This window comes from Corvus moneduloides, chromosome 3, assembly GCF_009650955.1.
Source record: "Corvus moneduloides isolate bCorMon1 chromosome 3, bCorMon1.pri, whole genome shotgun sequence".
NCBI lineage: Eukaryota > Metazoa > Chordata > Aves > Passeriformes > Corvidae > Corvus > Corvus moneduloides.
Window position 1 is genome coordinate 121472149 of NC_045478.1, and position 17249 is coordinate 121489397.

General features: G+C 48.6%; 1 protein-coding gene across 1 annotated transcript in view; it reads right to left on the minus strand.

Annotated features, from left to right (window-relative positions):
- The window catches only part of XRN2 (5'-3' exoribonuclease 2), a 32506-nt gene that overhangs the window by 9052 nt on the left and 6205 nt on the right, over nt 1–17249 (minus strand). Inside the window, exons 7-27 of the mRNA XM_032104374.1 lie at nt 16311–16383; nt 16168–16218; nt 15853–16010; nt 15389–15463; nt 15163–15296; nt 15019–15076; nt 14822–14929; nt 14124–14168; nt 13695–13826; nt 12562–12680; nt 10247–10382; nt 8588–8695; nt 8412–8501; nt 7858–7930; nt 6994–7077; nt 6257–6354; nt 6093–6172; nt 4899–4955; nt 4276–4344; nt 4042–4176; nt 3074–3201 (exon numbers count right to left, since the gene is read on the minus strand). Of these exons, the coding sequence (XP_031960265.1) occupies nt 3074–3201; nt 4042–4176; nt 4276–4344; nt 4899–4955; nt 6093–6172; nt 6257–6354; nt 6994–7077; nt 7858–7930; nt 8412–8501; nt 8588–8695; nt 10247–10382; nt 12562–12680; nt 13695–13826; nt 14124–14168; nt 14822–14929; nt 15019–15076; nt 15163–15296; nt 15389–15463; nt 15853–16010; nt 16168–16218; nt 16311–16383 (2011 nt within the window). The remainder of the gene's footprint in view (nt 1–3073; nt 3202–4041; nt 4177–4275; nt 4345–4898; nt 4956–6092; nt 6173–6256; nt 6355–6993; nt 7078–7857; nt 7931–8411; nt 8502–8587; nt 8696–10246; nt 10383–12561; nt 12681–13694; nt 13827–14123; nt 14169–14821; nt 14930–15018; nt 15077–15162; nt 15297–15388; nt 15464–15852; nt 16011–16167; nt 16219–16310; nt 16384–17249) is intronic.

The following is a 17249-nucleotide window of genomic DNA, read 5'->3' on the forward strand; positions in this document are numbered from 1 at the left end:
CAAGTAAAACAATGGCCAGAGCATGGAATAACATCGGCGGTTCTGCCTTACTCACAGTTTAAGTAAGTACAGTTCTACTTAGGATGCAAAAGACAAAGAATTCATTAAAATGAAATATAAATACATTATCACCAGAGATAGTAAAGGTGCATTTAAAAGTTAACGTGGCCAGTGATAATACCCTAATAAAAACCTATTAATGATGTCTCAGATAATGGAATCAGACTGAATTAAGCCTTTCTGGGTAAAACCTTGGCCAGAGCCCCAGCGCTGGCGTGCGGGAGACCACCCACTCGTCCATTGTTTGTGCCACCCAAACCAGCCCTGCACAAAGGCGAGGCAGGACCAACATTGCTTTAACAGGGCCCGCAATTAAACGCTTGTTGTCCTTCTAAATAACCTGGTCAGCAAACAGGATAAAAGCAGCAGCTCCTCAATAGCACCCAGGCAGCCCCCAGCACTCGGGGCCAGCGTCAATCAAAAGCTCCAGTTTCACTGACACCTTTGATGGCTTTCAATGGCCTTCAAGTGTGACCTAATTCCAACAGCTGGTTCCAGCAGCTGGATAATGGCCGGCACACGGACACACTCTGTTTCTGATAATTTCCAAGTTTCACAGGCAGCAGCAGCACGGAAACACAGGCAGCATCCTGCTTCCAGACCCTCCCTCTCCATGCGAGCAAGGGCCCAGCTCTCCTGCTGTAACCACACCTTTCTGCAGCTCAGTTTAAGCGAGGCTTCGTGGAAACATCATCAAAACATTTAAAGCCCCCTTATTACTATTCATTTGTGCGGCTGACAGAACAACCTTGGAGGGAGAGAGTCTGGAGCGGTGAATTGCACTTCAGAAAGGTACAAAGTGGGAGAAGGAATGACAATTAACATTTTCTTTAGGCTGCAAAACATAGGCATTTCCTAGAGCTATAAGGCCAAAGAAACTGCCTCCTCCAGCAGCTCCTCAAGCAACAATTTATCTAATCAGGGTGGCAATCAAAGAGGAGATTTCGTGTTTACTGATTGCACTAATCAAAACCACTTTTCCAACGCAGCTAATTGACAAGTTTACTGCCTGCCACGTGAGTCATAAATCAGATGTCCTGTGCTGCAGGAGCCAAACCCGCCATTCCCAGAGCGCTGCCACCCCGCACTTGACTCCCCAAGTTATCAGCGCAGACAATTATTCATCAGCTGAAAATTGGCACGTCCAAGGCAAATCAGGGAGCACCGGCGAGGAACACCCCCAGCCGGCTCCCGAGGAGGAGGTGGCTCCTGGCCTGACCGCGTCGCCCTTCCGGAGGCTGATTTCACCGCAGCGTGCGTAGAAAAATACCACACGCCCCGGGGAAAGTTGCTCTGCGTCAGTGCCACTGAACGTGGGGGATTTTGACCACATCAGCTGTGGTTTTTCGGGGATGTGTGGGCTCCGGATGCTTCCCAGTCCAGCCACGCCACAACAGCGGCTCTCTGGCAATGGTACAGCTGATGAACACAACTCGGACACAGGAGACTGTGCTATCCAAGAGGCCTTCCCGTTTCTTCTAACTCGATTTTCTAGCTGAAGGTGCCTGTGCTTTGATGGAGACACTTGGAGGCTGAACGGGGGGGACTGCAAAAGGCAACAGGCTGTCCTGCCAGACCTAGGAACACCTTTGGGGTCCAGGCAGAACGCTGTTGGGGGAAACCGGCCCAAGTGCTCGTGAAGCAGGCAGACTGCTCCCACTCAGCAAGAGCCTCCCTGCAGCCAGGTTTGGGGAGTTGCTGACACTCCTCACCTTCACAGGCCTGCTGGGCACCAGACCCATGCAAACCGTAACCCAGGATGTGTTACAGTCTTGAGGCAGGTGAACATCCAAAAGGCTGATCCCAGCAGAAATCTGGGGCCGTGCCACCTGGAGGTGTTCTCCTAACACGGGTTTAAGCAGGTCTGACTCTGCCTGGTAAAAGAGGAGCTGAGGCACATGTGGTTCACTCAGCACTGACAGTCCCAGTTGGGCCAGGCTGGGGCCTGACCCTCCCGCCAGGCAGCAGGATGGGTTTGGGGAATGGCTCTAGGGAGCTACGCAGCCCTCAGGCAGTTGGATCCATCCTCCTGATGGACATGAGCTGTTCTCAGCCTCAAGTAATGAGGCACTGAAAGAATCTCCAAATTCTGTGTCAAGCTCTGCCGTAATCAGTTGCAAAGATTTCACACGGCAGTCCACGCAAATGAGAAGTTAGTTAGAGTCTAAGTCCAGTCTCCTGGGACAGCTCAGCGTCTCAGCAGAAGAGGAGGAGGAACACAACCCAGTGAAGTGGCAGAGAGCACGTCTGCAGCGTGCAGCGCTGCGGTGTCCCTGCAAGCAGCGCGCCGGGAAGCGGCTCCGGGGAGCGCGGCCCTGTGCAGTGAAGGAGCCTCCATGAGGCGGCTCCACCTGGCTCCTCTCCCTGCTGCTCCAGACAACAGCAGGACAGCAACCTCTGCCCCGTGGAAAAAGCAGCACAACGAGGAGGGAAGAAGAGCCCAACCAATTGCTCTGAGGTTTGCCAGGCACACCTGCAGAACACGGCTGCGGCGCTCTGAAGGGGAAGGAGGCGTGCGCCAAGGAAAGCCACCTGACAGTCTTCCGAGGCCACCAGATGGACTGGGGTTTCTCATCCACCAGCGGCTCCGAACCTCCCCAGTTTGAGCCAGACAATGGCACTGGGGGGCATTTGCCTGCAGAGTGCTGCCTGTTCAGCACAAGGGGCTCGGGAGCCACAGGGACGAGAGCTCGGGAAGCGCCTCGCGGGCAGGATCGGCTCCAGGGACGTGGGACAGACAGAGCAGTTTGGAGCGTTTCCCACAGCGCACCAGGACTCGGCAGGAACAGCAGCACGGGGACTGCTGAGCTCCTCAAAAACTCCCCAAACCCACATAAATACTCTCTTTTTGGAGATGAATTTGAAACTGCAATGCCTGACTGGCGGTTCTGCCTTCCCATTCCCCATGTTCTCCTCTCCACGGCGTATTGAACCACAGATAAATAAGTGAAATACATATAGATCACGTTTAGACCAACCCAGCTGTGAGAAGCAGGAAGCAGAGCCCACTTACTTGAGAGCAGTTTGGGGATCTGCTGCTGCCCGCCCATGAGGGGCCTGGCGTAGGGGCTGCCGTAAGCTCCGAGCGGCACGGCGTTGGGATACATGCCTGGCATGCCCCGGTCCCTCGGCATCGTGTGGCTGTCAGGGGAAGAAATGGCAAGGGAGCAGGTCAGGATGCCGTGGTGATTCCATCTCCCAGCACAGCTGCCTCCCAGCCCATCCCACGGCCCAGGGATGCACCGGTGGATCGGGGCCCAGGCGCGTCCCGACACACACAGGCCTTGGGAGCTGCTCCCAGGGAAATGCTTGGGTTTCCAACGCCACAGCTGTGCCTTTTATTGTGACTGTGACGTGCAAGAGGGTTCTCAAGTGCAGCCCCAGGACAGCCCCGCTTCTCCTTCCTAAAAGGAGGTGCTTTTCCTTCTTGCAGCTCCTCCAGAGGCATAAGATAAAGAAGGTATTTTCTCTTCCTAAGGAGACACTCCAGAGTCTAACTTTATTTGCCAGTATTACAGTCTCCTTTAAAACATTCCCTTCTCTGGCTCTGATAAATGCACGGCTCCTTGCACTCTCCGGTCTGGAAACCCATTTCATTTCTGAAGCTTCTTCGTTTTTAAAAGCATAAAAGACATTCCTGTCTTCATTAACAGTCGTAATTATCATTTGTGCACAATATCCTCATCGTACCCTCTAGGAAGTATTCATCAAACAAGCTTTAAAAACCTAAAACAGCAGGAAAGTGAGCTAGAAATATTTAGGGGGCGGCGGGGGAAACATCAAGAAGCAAGCAAGGCATTCCTGCAAAACCGTTCAGTTTTCAGCAATACTGAATTCAAATATCCCACCCTGAGGTGTCCAGCATGGAAAAACCAGCACCTAAGCTCGGACACTCCAGGCCCGTCCCTTTCCTGCTTGAATTTAAAAAGGAACGAGGAGGGCAGTCCCCCCAGCAAGGCAGCGGTCACCCCACAGCCTTACCCCAAGGTTCTGAACGCCGACTGGTCCAAGTGCACTGGTTTCCTGTCCCTGTTGAAGCCAAGCTGCGGCCTCCAAGGCCTGCCATCACTGTTGGTTTTTTCCCAGTCTCCTGGCTTCAGAACGGGAGCAGGTTTCCTTAACAATAACAACAGTTTCATAAGCACTCACCAGGAGCAAACAGTCAGAGCAATAAATCAGACTGGAATGACTCGAAAGCTGGCAGCTGACACTTACTTTGCCCCAGGTAACACGGTAGCCTTGAAAACAAAGTCTTCAGCAAACTGTGGGTCTTTGAAGGAGATGCTAGAAGAAAGTATTTGAGGGTTAGGTTCACTGGATAACAAGGACAAAGTGAAACAGTAATCGCTGCTTTATCACCAGGAAAGCTAGAAGCAAAGAGATGAGCAGAATAACCTCACTCTTCCAGCTGGAATTCATGGTTTCCAGGACCAAGAAAGAATGAGGCTACAAGGAAAGAGAGTAATGGCTCCCTGGAAAGTTCAGCCTAAGATGAAGAGCAGCATCCTGACTGCTCATATACCATCTCCAAAGACAGGGAGAAAAATCCTGGGGACAGAGAGGCAGGGAGAAGCACAGAACAATTCCAGCCTCCTGACAGTGGCAGATGGAACAGCTGAACCCTTCCTTTAACTCATCACTGCCAGTAACAACACCCCCATTTAGGACATCCTTCCTACAGCGTCCTGACATGGCACGACTCGGCATTTCTTACCGCCTCTGCACGGCCGTTCTGCTTGAACCAAGCCGTGCCTCTGGAGATAAAAATGACACAGGTTTTCAGGGCTCTGAGTGCTGCATGCTGTGCACCCTCACATCAAAGCCCAGAGTTTACTGACCTGACTGCAGAGTTCTGCGTAAGGTCCCGCAGCATGGGAACAGGAGACTCCACCACCCTGGCCAAGAGAAAAACCTCTGTCAGAACACCATGTAACGCATTTCTCACCATCTGCTGCTCTGCCAACTGAGCCTGCAAAACACTTATTCCAAAGTTAACTCGCCCTTCCCCTAAACCAAGTGCTTCTGCAAGCACCGGAGCGACCGAATCCTTGTTCTGTGATGCCGCTTGTTTCGCAGCTGCTGTGTGGGGATTCTCTAGGGTCTGTCTAGGGAAGGCAATGCCAGAAGGGGTTTCTTGTTCCTGTTCCCTCCAAGAACAACTCTGACTCGCTGGTATTCTTTCACAACCATGACAAGAACAGAGAAATGCCTATTAGTGGGACCTGGGGTACATTTTCTGTCCGACCAAGCCAGTGTTTGTGCACTTAACAAAAACGAGGCACTGAACAGCTGCTTGTGCCTCTGGGCACGGTCAGAGAAACGAGTGTGTGCCCTACAAGGTGAAGGTTACACTGATTGTTCCTCAAACTGGATGCATTCTCTAGAAAACTAAAAATATGGGTATTCTTCGTACGTGCAGCTGGGAACAGCCCTGATTTTAGTGCTACAGCCTAAACTGACACGGACAAAATATATCTAAGCTATCACTACCTGGATTTTTCTTTCATGTAATGCAGGTTGGCATATAAAAAGCAGAGTTTTGGGGTTTTTAGGCAATGTGCACTAACGGGGAGTCACATCAGCCCACATGAGCATCCACACAAAAGCAGAGAAGCCAAAACATGAACAAGGCCACAGAGCACTACTACTTTTATTACCCAGGCCTTGTTTACCTCATTAAAACAATAACTAAACACCGAAAAATCTGCCTTCCACTGGCAAAACGACAAACAAACAAAGACTCCTCAGCAAATAAACAAATGCACTGGCGTGTTCAAAAGACATCTGGGGCTGCTTTAAAAGCCGAGTTGTGAGGTTAAAAGGATGGGATCGTAGAAGGAGAGTTTCACTGTTTTGCTGGGGGTCTCCCCCATGCTGGAGGTAACGCAGGCCTGCTGTGAACCCTCGGAACTACGCACGCGGCCTCGGCAGGAGCTTTCATTCACCCCTCGTGGGCACACAAATATTTCTACGGCCCTAAGTGCAGGCCAGGTCCTTGAGCAGCAGGAACCCACCCCGCAGGCCACACTCACTGATCCGGGAGGACGGCGTTGTCGTTCAGCGTGAGCTTTCCCTGGATCCCGTGGCACAGCTCCGGCGGGATATCCACTGCCTGCGGAGAAGGGAGTTCTCCAGCTGAAGCACTTCACCACCCCTGCCACCTGACCATTTCCACCGAGCAACAAGTGCAACCCACCTCTGTGTTTTTGGTCTTGTACTGTTCCACAATGAAGTCACAGAGCGGATGGTGCTTCCCAACAAAGAGAACGTCACCGCCAAGGCTGTTCCTTCTGCCTGGAAAAATGATGGGCATGGGGCAGGAGTTCAGAGGGAAGGAAAGAAGGAACGCAGCAAACCAGCAACCACTGCCCTGGTGACACCTCCACAAAAGCAGAGTTTCATTGTGATTTAGGAGGAAGCCTTGAATGCTCCTTGAGAGTGTAGGAAAGACAATGTCTGCCCAGAGCGGGACGTGCCTGGTCACAAGGACAGCTGGCAGGCAGTAAAATAATAGGAATCTTGTGTTCAGTGGGGAAATGCTGAGTTTAGAACAGAGGAACACTGCAGATACAGACAGAACTGACAAAATCCAGCCCCAAACCCCACACATCTCCCACAGTTTACCCCCAAGAATCAGATGTTATTTCTGCACACAGAGAAACAAATGCTGGCCTTTATAAGCTGAACCAGAGTTACAAAAGCAAATCCACTGAGGATCCCTCCAACTACCAGCAGCACCCATGAGGAAGAGTCCCAACCAAACATCGAGTGCACCTTGTTCATTTAGGGTGAAATACATAGGTGGCAACGAAACACCCCAATGCTTCAACAAAACACCCCAATGCTTTAACAAAACACCCCAATGCTTTAACAAAGCACCCCAATGCTTTAACAAAGCACCCCAATTCTTTAACAAAGCACCCCAATTCTTACTCTCTTCAGGAGTGAGGTCAGGGTACACTTCCTCCAGGGCAGCTCTGAGGCGCCGCTCGTCCACAAAGGGCAACAACGCCACACCTGGGAAAACCAAACCAGTGTTCTCTCATGCTTGTTGGAAAAACCCAGAAGAACCCCAAAAACAGACACCAGGATGGCGCACTCTGGTAGGTTTCCTGAGCCAAGAAACAGCTACAGCAGAGTGATTCTGATTCAAATTGCACTTTTGCTTCAGAAATCAGATCTTTCTGTGCCTTTATTCACAAAAAACCTGTTGCCCTCAAACTGAAAACCTAAAATTTTACCTGCAGTGTAAATGACACCCAGCCAGAGAATCTGGCAGACCTTGAAAATTAACCTTCTCTAAAGAAAGGAAAAGCTGCATAGATGCTGTAGTTCTTTTCTCCATTCCTTGTGTGCTCCAAAATATTTCTATATTCCTCAAAGCATTTTTGGCACAGTACTGATGAGCCACTGATTGAGCAGAACAAGATCCATTAATTAAATGCAAAGGAGACAAAAGACAATTACACACTGAGGCTCCTGAAAACAGAAGAATGATTAATCTAGTTCAGGACAAATTAACAAATCTAGAATAACTGCAGAAATTACCAATAATCATTGCCAAACTCCAAAACCAGGTACCGAACTGTAATTTGCTCTTAACGCTGATTTTTTTTTTTTCCCAGAATACACCTGCTGTAAAACGCTTGTCCCCACAACAAGTAACACAAGTTACCTTTGTGACTCGCTGCAGTGTTTTCTCACTGAGATGATTTTCCAATTTCTCTTTATTTTTAAAGGTTTTTAAGACTAATGTCTAAGAATTAAAAAAAAAAAAAAAAAGAGCTGAAATTTCACCTTGCCAAGCGTACTTCTTCCCATTCAAATCGATAGCAAAATCTTCAGGGTAGAAGTCAATGATGCTTGATTCCTAGAGTTGAGAAAGCAAAAATCACCTTTAAAGCCAACTCTGGCACGGGTTCAGAATGTCACGTGGTACCAAACACAAAGATCTCTGATAACAGAAACGTCTTTCATTAAGTGCCATCTAAGCCCAAAGCGAGGAGGACGGGCATTTGCGTTACTCAGAGATTTAAAATAAGGAATTAGGGAGGAGAGAATAATTAGGATAAGGAGGAGAGCTAATTAGGATAAGTTATGTGCTCCCCAACTAAGTTTTGGAAGGTTTCTGTGAGAAACGAGACCATCTGAAGTGTAAGAGAGCTGGGAAATGTCATCTGAATTCCAAGAAATCACTTCTAAGGATTTCTGAAGAACCACTGCCACCTACCAAACCCCTGCCCTCCCGTTCTGCAGCATTTTCTCTGCCTGAAGTGAGAAGCAGCAGGCCACGTTCACACCAGTGCAAGATGACCTGAGCTTCCAGATAGGAATACAAGATGGATTCTCACCGGGTCTGTCATGAGCTTCCTCCACGTCGGCGGCAGAAAATTCCCACTGGCGGCCGGGAACACCCCCATCAGCTGTTCAAGAGGCTTGAACTGTTGAAAGCAGACAAGCAGATGTGGGACACTTCTAACGGGAGGGTAAATCAGCAGTGAACGAACAGATAAACCAAGAGCCCTACCGGTTTGGAGCCCTTCTCAAAGTCTGAGGGCATGTCTGCAATTCCCTCGAAGTCCGAGGCAAAGGGAGCGTAGTGGAAAGGGTAATACCAGTTCCAGGATGCACAGCCCTGGGGCAGGGAGGGGAGAAGACACAAAATCAGGCACAGCAGCAAATTCAAACCATGCAGGCCGGTCACCAAACATGACCAAAGGGCAGGGAGCAGTACTGTCCTGGCAGCACCCAGCTTGCAGCACACAGCAAAATCCCGCTGCTAACCCGGGGCGGCGTGGGGGAGCAGAGACACCCAGCATCTGCCGCAGGCTGAAAAGCATCCTGGTTCTAACTGGTGCTTCCCTCCCCAGGACCGGCACTAGCGCACACTTGGAGCAGCACTCTGCTCTTCCCCTTCTGTTCTCCTGCCTTGAGCAGTGGGGAATACACAGCGTGTCCTCAGGAAGGAGAAAATCAAGCAAACTCAGAACACACCAGAACACCATGCACCTCGTAAAGGAAACGTGGCTCCAGGAGGTCTAAGTCAAGCTTTCACCTCCTCAGCTATTTTTCTTAGCAGCATCACTTGAAACAAAAGCCCACTACTATTCTGACTTCCAGTTCTGAACAATTAAATGTCAACGAGGCTCCTCCAGTGATATTTTTGGTACAAAATTACAGCGCCTATAATTATTCGCTGCAGTCCTTCAGACAGACTCCAAATGTTTCAAAAGCCAGGTGGATTGCTTTCATTCTTTTTTCCCCTTTTTTCTCCCCCCTCTCCAAACAGATGTTCCCACTAGTGGGACATGCCCTGCATCATCAGCTTTCTGTAGGAATGGAAAGGCACATGATGTATTCTGGCACAACTTTTACAGACAGCCAGCAGCAGTTACTGGAGTCAGTTTTTACTGTGGTGAAAAGAAAAAAAGCCAAACAAAGACCCTCGAGCAACCCTATTTTGGAGCTCCCCCAGCCCAGTGGCTTCCTAACACAGCCCCATGCGGAAGCTCCGAGTTCCTGCTGAGACAGACAAACTGCACAGGCTGGAGCACATTGTGCTCCCAGGTCACACAGCCAATCTGACTGACTCTGCCTTCAGGGCACGGAGCTCCTTATTAGCCATCAGTGCGACAAAACCCCACCACGGCCCACTAATCTCTTGCCAATCTGACATCTCAATTATCAAAAGATTTAAATCGGATCCAGATTACTTCAGTCGCAACACACTTCATGGAACAGCATTACAATCCACGGAGGAGACTGACAACTCTGTCCCTTGCAAATTCTTACTGGCATTTCACATTTCACAGGCTTTGTCCTTTGTTCCCTCATTTAGTCACCTGCAATGTCACTGTTTCTGGGAAAGGGAAAACAGCAGCAGTTCTTGCTGCACCAACAAGTGGTGGGGCACTTGATGGGAGAACCTGAATCCCAGAACCATCGAGGCTGGAAAAGAGAGACTCTGAGACCAGAGTCCAACCTGTGACCAATCACCACTCTGTCAACCAGATCAGAGCAGTGTGTGCCACATCCAGCTGCTCCTTCAGCAGCTCCAGGGACGGTGAAACTGCATTCGAACCCCCAGAGTCAAACAGAATTGGGCACACATTTATTTCACATCTCCAACAAAACCCCACGGCTTTTCCAAGACCGAAACAAAATCAGACAACAATCTCTGGGGTACCTGATAGTAGTATCTGAGAACCCAGCAAAGCCCTTCCACGTAGGACTGCACAACCTTGCGACGGAATTTCTCATCTGACGCGTCCACGTCGAATTTGTTTTTGTAGTAGCGCTGCTTCCAACCGGTTTCCCACAACCTGCAACACAACCAGGCACGGATAACACGTTTCCATGGACGGACACCTTAACAGATGCACATCTGCAGGTCTGAATTACAATGTAAGACCAAGCCCCTTGCTACTTCAGTTGCCATTTGTATACAGTTTGAATGAATGCAGAAAAAGTGATGCTCAGCAGCAACAGAATAAAATGTGACTGTTGGCAGAACTGACAGTGTTTTCCCGCTACTCCAAATACAAAGGCAAGCAAATCAGTAATAATAATGTCCGTGTTCTGCTGCTGCTTGGACAAGCTGTGACTACCAGAGGCACTTCTGCAGCTCAGCGCCCTGCGCTTGCTGCCTCACATCAGATGAGCTCCTTTTTGCCCAGGATTTTCAGTCTCTCAGGCCAGAGATGGACGCTGGGATCACAGCAGCCACCTCGGCCACGGCTCGTCCTTCCTTCACACAGCTCCCCCTCACGTCTGTCCACAGATGGGGCAGGGAGAACAAACACTTGTTCCTCGTTCACACAGGGGCACCTGCACCCTGCAGCTCTGCTGTATCACGTCAGCAAAGAACCAAACTGGTTAAACCACATAATCCCTTAATAACGATTTGTTTTCTTAAACAGACTTCTGTTCCAAACAACTCCAAGAGGTCACCTCAAGCTGGCACTGGTCAGACTCTCCCAGAGCCCTAACTCCTGTGTGTGGAGCTGCAGGAGAGAGCCATGAGCTCGTCATGCTTCCTTACGGGATGCGCATCCCCTTGGCTCTGCGAAGAGGATCTTCCCTCGCTTCTGTCTTGAGACAGTTGCTCAGGACAGGGACCCTTTGTAAACCCTTCCAAGATGATTCACACTGATGGGCAGGCAGAGAAGCCAAGAGATGTTTTCAAGGCTTCCAGAGAAGCAGGTGAGCAGAGACAGAGCTCCTGGCACCGAAGGCTTGAGGGATGCAGTCAAGAACATCTGCGGGCTCTGAGCTGCCTGGCAGACAGACACTCGCATAAATTCAAAAAACCTTCCTGTGACATAAAACCCATCTGCAGCCGACTGCAACAATTTGTTCTGGTTTCAAAGTCATTCTAAACACAGAACATATTTTCACAAACAGCCTGGCCGTATCTAGGACATCTATGCAGTTCTTTTTATTTACAATGCCAAGCATAGAATTAGCTTCCACTCAGAAAAGGACATGAAAAATATTCTGAGCTACAAGAGCTTAAAGAACTGTGGTTGAATGTAGCACATCCTCTTCCTTGGCAATACCAACCCTGTCAGAACCACTGCTGCTCGTAAAGCACCACAGTTCATTCACACTGTTCAAGCTTCTTTCAGACCCTCTGCTGACGCTCAGACGGAAAGGAATATTAACAGTTATCCTGATTTTATATAAAAATTCTGCTTGCTTGATTTAAAAAAAAAAAAAAAAATCAGTCCCCTCAGATACAGACACATGGGAAAGAAAATAAGAATGAGAGCTAGAATTGTGATATTGGCAAAGCTGATGGGCCACATGTCACAAACACATTGTGGTGACTGTGACCAGAACTCCACAAGGAAACAACCCTGGGTGTTTTCCCACGTCCACCCAGGGCCTGACTGCACAGACACCAAATCCCCGTGGCTGCATTTCTCAGGAACAGCTGCAAGGGCCTTCACCCTCGACTCAAACAGCAAGAGCTTCACTGAAACCCTTCACCAGTGCAGGCTCACTGGTACTTAATGCTCAGAAAATTCCTGTCTCGACCATCCCAGGCTCAGCCTTCCTAAGACGGTGCAAGAACTCAGAGACAAACCCGGGCCTGCTGCAAACCAGAGATGGAGGAGACCACTGGAAGTGAGGACAAACGCTGCTGCCCACGCGAGCAGTCCGAGACGCGCGGGTTAAGCAGCTGCCAGATTCCAGGGAACAGCGGCATTCCGCTCACATAATCAGGGAATGTCTCGCCAAGCTCGGTCTCGGAGGGAGCAGTGGCTTGGAGGCTGCAAACCTGCACGCATACTAATCTGGATACTTGGGTTTAACAGCCGGAGCTCACCCATCTCACCGGAATTTACTGGATATTCTCACCCTCCACATTAATTACTGCTGGATAAAAAGATCATAGGAAAGCATCCAAAGGCACTGCTGCACTGAGCTAAATGGCATTAATTAGGCTGCATCTATCTCAGCAATTTGCTAACAAAGTGCTACAAAAAATGGCCTCACCTGATATTATCCTCTGGCTCAGGTTCACTGTCGCTATCCTCAGATTTCCGCTTAATTCCTCCTCCCAGGGACGGGCTGCCATCAGGAGTCAGGCTGGTGTTTGGAGATGCTGAAGTTGTCTAGGATCAGAATTATTACAGATAAATAGGGGGAGGGGGGCGGGGAGAGGAGAGGAGGATTTATGAGGCTTTTAAAATTCAAGTTAAAATTAACAGCTCTGTGATAATCACGGGCCTTCTCTTCAGCTCCAAAAAAACTCCAGGCAAAGGCTGCACAACCCCTTAACCCATCGAGTCAAGGAGCAAAAGGGAAAAACTCATCCCTGTTAAAAGGCAGGCACTGATACACAGAGGCAAAGATGCCACTGGTTTGGAGAGAGAAAAGGATGCAGTAAACAACACAGTATGAACTGATTTAAAAATGCCATTTCGGATACATTCCGATTTTGGAGCACCGCTGCAGCTTCTGCTACAACTTCCTTTTGCAGCACTAGTGAAAAAAAAAAAAAAAGGTGCTTCTAAGGTGTTCAGAACTGCCAGAAATACTCTGAGTTCCTTCACAGCTGGTCTTTCAAACACCTCTCAGATTTACCTATTTTAATATTAGGGCCTAAAAGAAACGTCTCCCGTTCCATAAGGGAACTAATTTGCGTGACTCAGGCGCAAAAAACGTTTCGGGATTAAAAGGGAAGAGCAGCACAAATTATACTTTGGAAAAGCACATTGTACTTTGACTTCAGAGACAGAACAGACATCTTTGTGATGAAAAGAACTTTTAATTTGGTCGCTGCTTGGATGAAGATCTCTACCCAGAAAGAAAATATTTGTCGTAATTGTTATTTAAAGTGAACAGGACTTCTAGCAGAGCACTTCTTCCCTGTCTTCCCTCACTAACACCACCTTGCCCAAAACTTCATCCGAGTCTCTCCTTTCCCCAGGGAAAAGCATCATTCCAAGCAGGAATGAAGAAGAGAATTTTATTCAAGCAGGCTTAGAAAAATCAGTCATTAAAAGCCACTTCCTCGAAGAATAATGTTTTAGGTGTCAGCTTTTCAAGAAAACCCGACGGGGCAGAGAAAAAGGTGCCTGGAGTATTTCCTTTCTCTGTGCCAACACCTCTGAACATGTACTCACAGAGTTCTGCCTGTCATGCATCCTCATCTCAAAGGCAGCTTGTCGAGGGTTACTGATTGCCTGTGGGCTGGATCGATTTCCCAGGGCTTGAGGGGAAAACTGGCCACCAGGAATAAAGGAAGGCTGATCCCTCTGCAAGATAAACACACAGGAGGCTGCTGAAAGAGCTGTGTGATCTCCCCAGCACTGAGGTGATGCTCTCCCACAACTGTCAGACTAACATTACGTGGAACTGAATACACAAGGGCCCATTCTTAAAATATCCAAATAGAAAAAAAAACTCAACGTAATTTAAAATTTTTAAACTTCAAAATAGTTCACACGCAGGCCAGAAGACACCATGATCACACCTGCAGTTCCAACTTCCAGAAACAAAAGTAGACATTTTAATTGTTGCTAGTTTCTGCACTGGGTAAGGAGTTCACTTACCTTCAATCTTTTCCTTTTCTCTTTCTGCCGTCTTTTAAAGTTATCCTAAACAAAGAACAAAGTGAAATAAAGTCAGTCAAGGACACAAATTCCTTGGAAAATGGTTTCCTTATAATCCTCAACTGACCATGCCACAAGGTTTTCAGGGAATGTTCTGAACGAGACACAGGTCAATTCTTGTGTCTGTAAACCCAACAGAAATGGGATGGAATTTCCTAACCCTACCCTGAAAATCTATGGGGGAAAAAAACCAGCTGGGAACTCAAAGCCCCAGAGCTCTGGTAATGGCTTAAACCATCTGCTAAATTTAGCTGTAGCCTTACTCGGGGCTGACAGCAGTGTCAAAGGACACAGACTCCTTGCCTGCAGTGCAGAGCTGCCCAAAGAAAGTGTCAAAGACACATTAAAGTCTCAGAAACAGGGAAAGAGAACTCGAGAAAAGGTTTTTTTCATTCTGTGATTCCTGGGCCAACTGAAAACCTGAACGTCAAACTGGCATTTCCAGGAAAAGAAGCTCAGCTGGAAGCACAAGATTATTTTTTGAGCATGGAAGAATTCACCAGCGATTATAACAAAGAAAATACAAAACCTGGCTTTGTTTTTTTTTTCTCCTTATTCTCTTAAAGGAGTGTCTTTGGCTAACAGTAAGCGATTAAAACCGAACTCCAAGAACGTAAGAGCAGCAACAAAATAATTACATCGTCGTCTTTCCTCTTTTTGAAAATACTGTCTTCAACCTCCCCAACAGCCAGCATGATCATCTGGACCCGCTGCAGGTTCACAAACCCACTTTCAGTGAGGTAGCCCTGCAGGTCAGAGAACAAGAGAGGTGAGAAACAAGCCCGCTCTGCAGCACACAGGCGGGTATTTTTAAAGGAAGAGGAAGGACTCTCACCCCGGTTTTGTGCACCACGTTTTTATAGATGTTAACCAAGCGATCGATCGCTCCCTCCCTAAACACAAACCACAGGGTGAGACTGGCGCCAGTTAAAAGCACAGGAGCCGTTCTTGCAGGGAAAGAAAACACATTCTCATGTACCTGATCTCCAGAGATGGCAGATGAGGGAGGAAGTCGTTCCCCACAAAGAAGCACATGAAGACCCAGTCATCAACACTCCTTTCAAAATCAAAGGTGAAAGGCAAGCTGGCCATCGTGAGCTCTCTCTCCAAATACTGCAACACACACGCACACAGGAGAAAGGAGCTTAGGAAACGCAGCCCAGGGTCTGAAGTGGCATTCACAGCAAGCGGCTGCTGCACCTCACCTCTCGCAGGACACACAGGCGGATGAAGATGAATTCCTGTTCCGACATCGGCAGGGTGTCGGCGAACTGATCGTGCTAAAACAGAGGGGACTCGCGTTAGATCCGAGCGCATCCCAGAGCTTCTCCAGCCCCACTTTCACGGCTTGCTGAGAGAGGGGTTAACAGGGATCCAAGAACCAGCTCCCAAGCCCTTGTGCCAAGCGTGTACCTTGCTGCTCTGCACCTACGTTTAGTTCTTGATCCTTTTTTCTCATTCGGTGGGAAAACCCCCGAACGACAAAACACCACAAGGGAGGGTGTCAGGTTTGGCACGATACTTTTGTGTTTTTACTTCCAAGAGGAAAGCCAGGTATTCCCAATAACAATTCGCACCATGCTTCAGCCAAAATCAACAGCAAGAACGATTTGAGGATCGCCTTCTACACTACAGTTTAAAAAAATCCTAGAAACAGCAAAATTCTTACCTTTCCTTGTTTTTCTCTGGGCAGACCTTGGCAATCCTTAACCTCATGCCCCATCTGGTTACAGAGAGCACACGGCTTGGGTTTATTTGGTTTGAACTCTTCCCTAATGATGGTGAAGTTTGGTTCGTGTGTAGCTAAGCCAAGCATGATCAGATCAGCTACCGAGCAAGAGAGAACAATAAAACGTGATGAAGGATAAACATCATTGAGTTTTGGGGCTTTTTTTAGAAAAAAGTTTACAAGCAAAGTAGGTTCTGCCTCAACCAAGACGTTGATGTGATCACCCAGAAACCACAAAAGCAAGAGGGAACTCACCGTCAGCCCCACACAGACAGTGGTGAGTGTTCGGGTCGTGGTTTGGTTGTGCTGCACAAAAGAAAATTGCATTTTGTCAAAGTCGTGCCAAGTGAGTTCTTACTGACCGCACCTTAAAATGTCCACATTAATTGGAATTTTACCTCTTTGCCTCCTGATGTAATCCATGATTTTATGTTCCCCTTCACCAGGAGCACTGGCGTCCGACAAAATAACCTGAAAAACATCCAAACCACGTCGGCAACTAATGATGCCGCAGGAAAAAACCAGTAACGTATGCACTGAACACAGCACCTGACTCATGAATACCTGAAACTCTAATTTGTGGCCTCAACTAAAATAACGTGACTTAGGATGAAATTATTTTACAAGCATGGAACCAGTGAAGAGACCCTCACTTTCCTCTGGCAGTTCCAGGCTGAAGCTGACGTTGATTCAAATTCCACTGAAACAATCACATCACCTTGGACGTGTCCTGATAAACCATCAGGGCAACGAAACGAGCACTGCAGAACTCGCAGATTCAGCTCATTGATGCACTGGAACATGACCTCGTCACCCCCTCCTCTCCCTGCCATCCTGACGAGCATTAGTGTCCACAAACCCCCATCTGATGGGGGGAATCGAGCAGAGCCAACCGCCCCTCACATTAGAGCACTTGAATGGTCAGCTCATGCCAAAATAACACAGGCAGCTGCATTTCCTGCCTGCTCTGCTCCTTGTGTGCACAGAACCGGGGGAGTGCAGCGGTTAGACAAGAAGAGGGGAGAATCTCCAAGCCCAGAAAGCTGACGTGTGTTATTTTCACTGCCTGCCATTAGAGCCACAGAGAAAACGCAGCCGTGCTGAGGGAGCAACTAGAAAAGAGAAAACAGCGCCAAAACCACAACTACAATGTATCTTCACACTTTCCCTGACAGCCGAAAAAGTATTCCTCAAGCCCTGTCTCCCACGAAGGGAAATTGTGGCTTTCAGCAGCACACCTTGGCCCTTCAGTGAAATCACAGCAAATGGTGCTGGGAGATGGAGCTATCAGCACGAAATGGACCTCCAAAGTCCCAGCAGGACGTGCAGATCAGCCT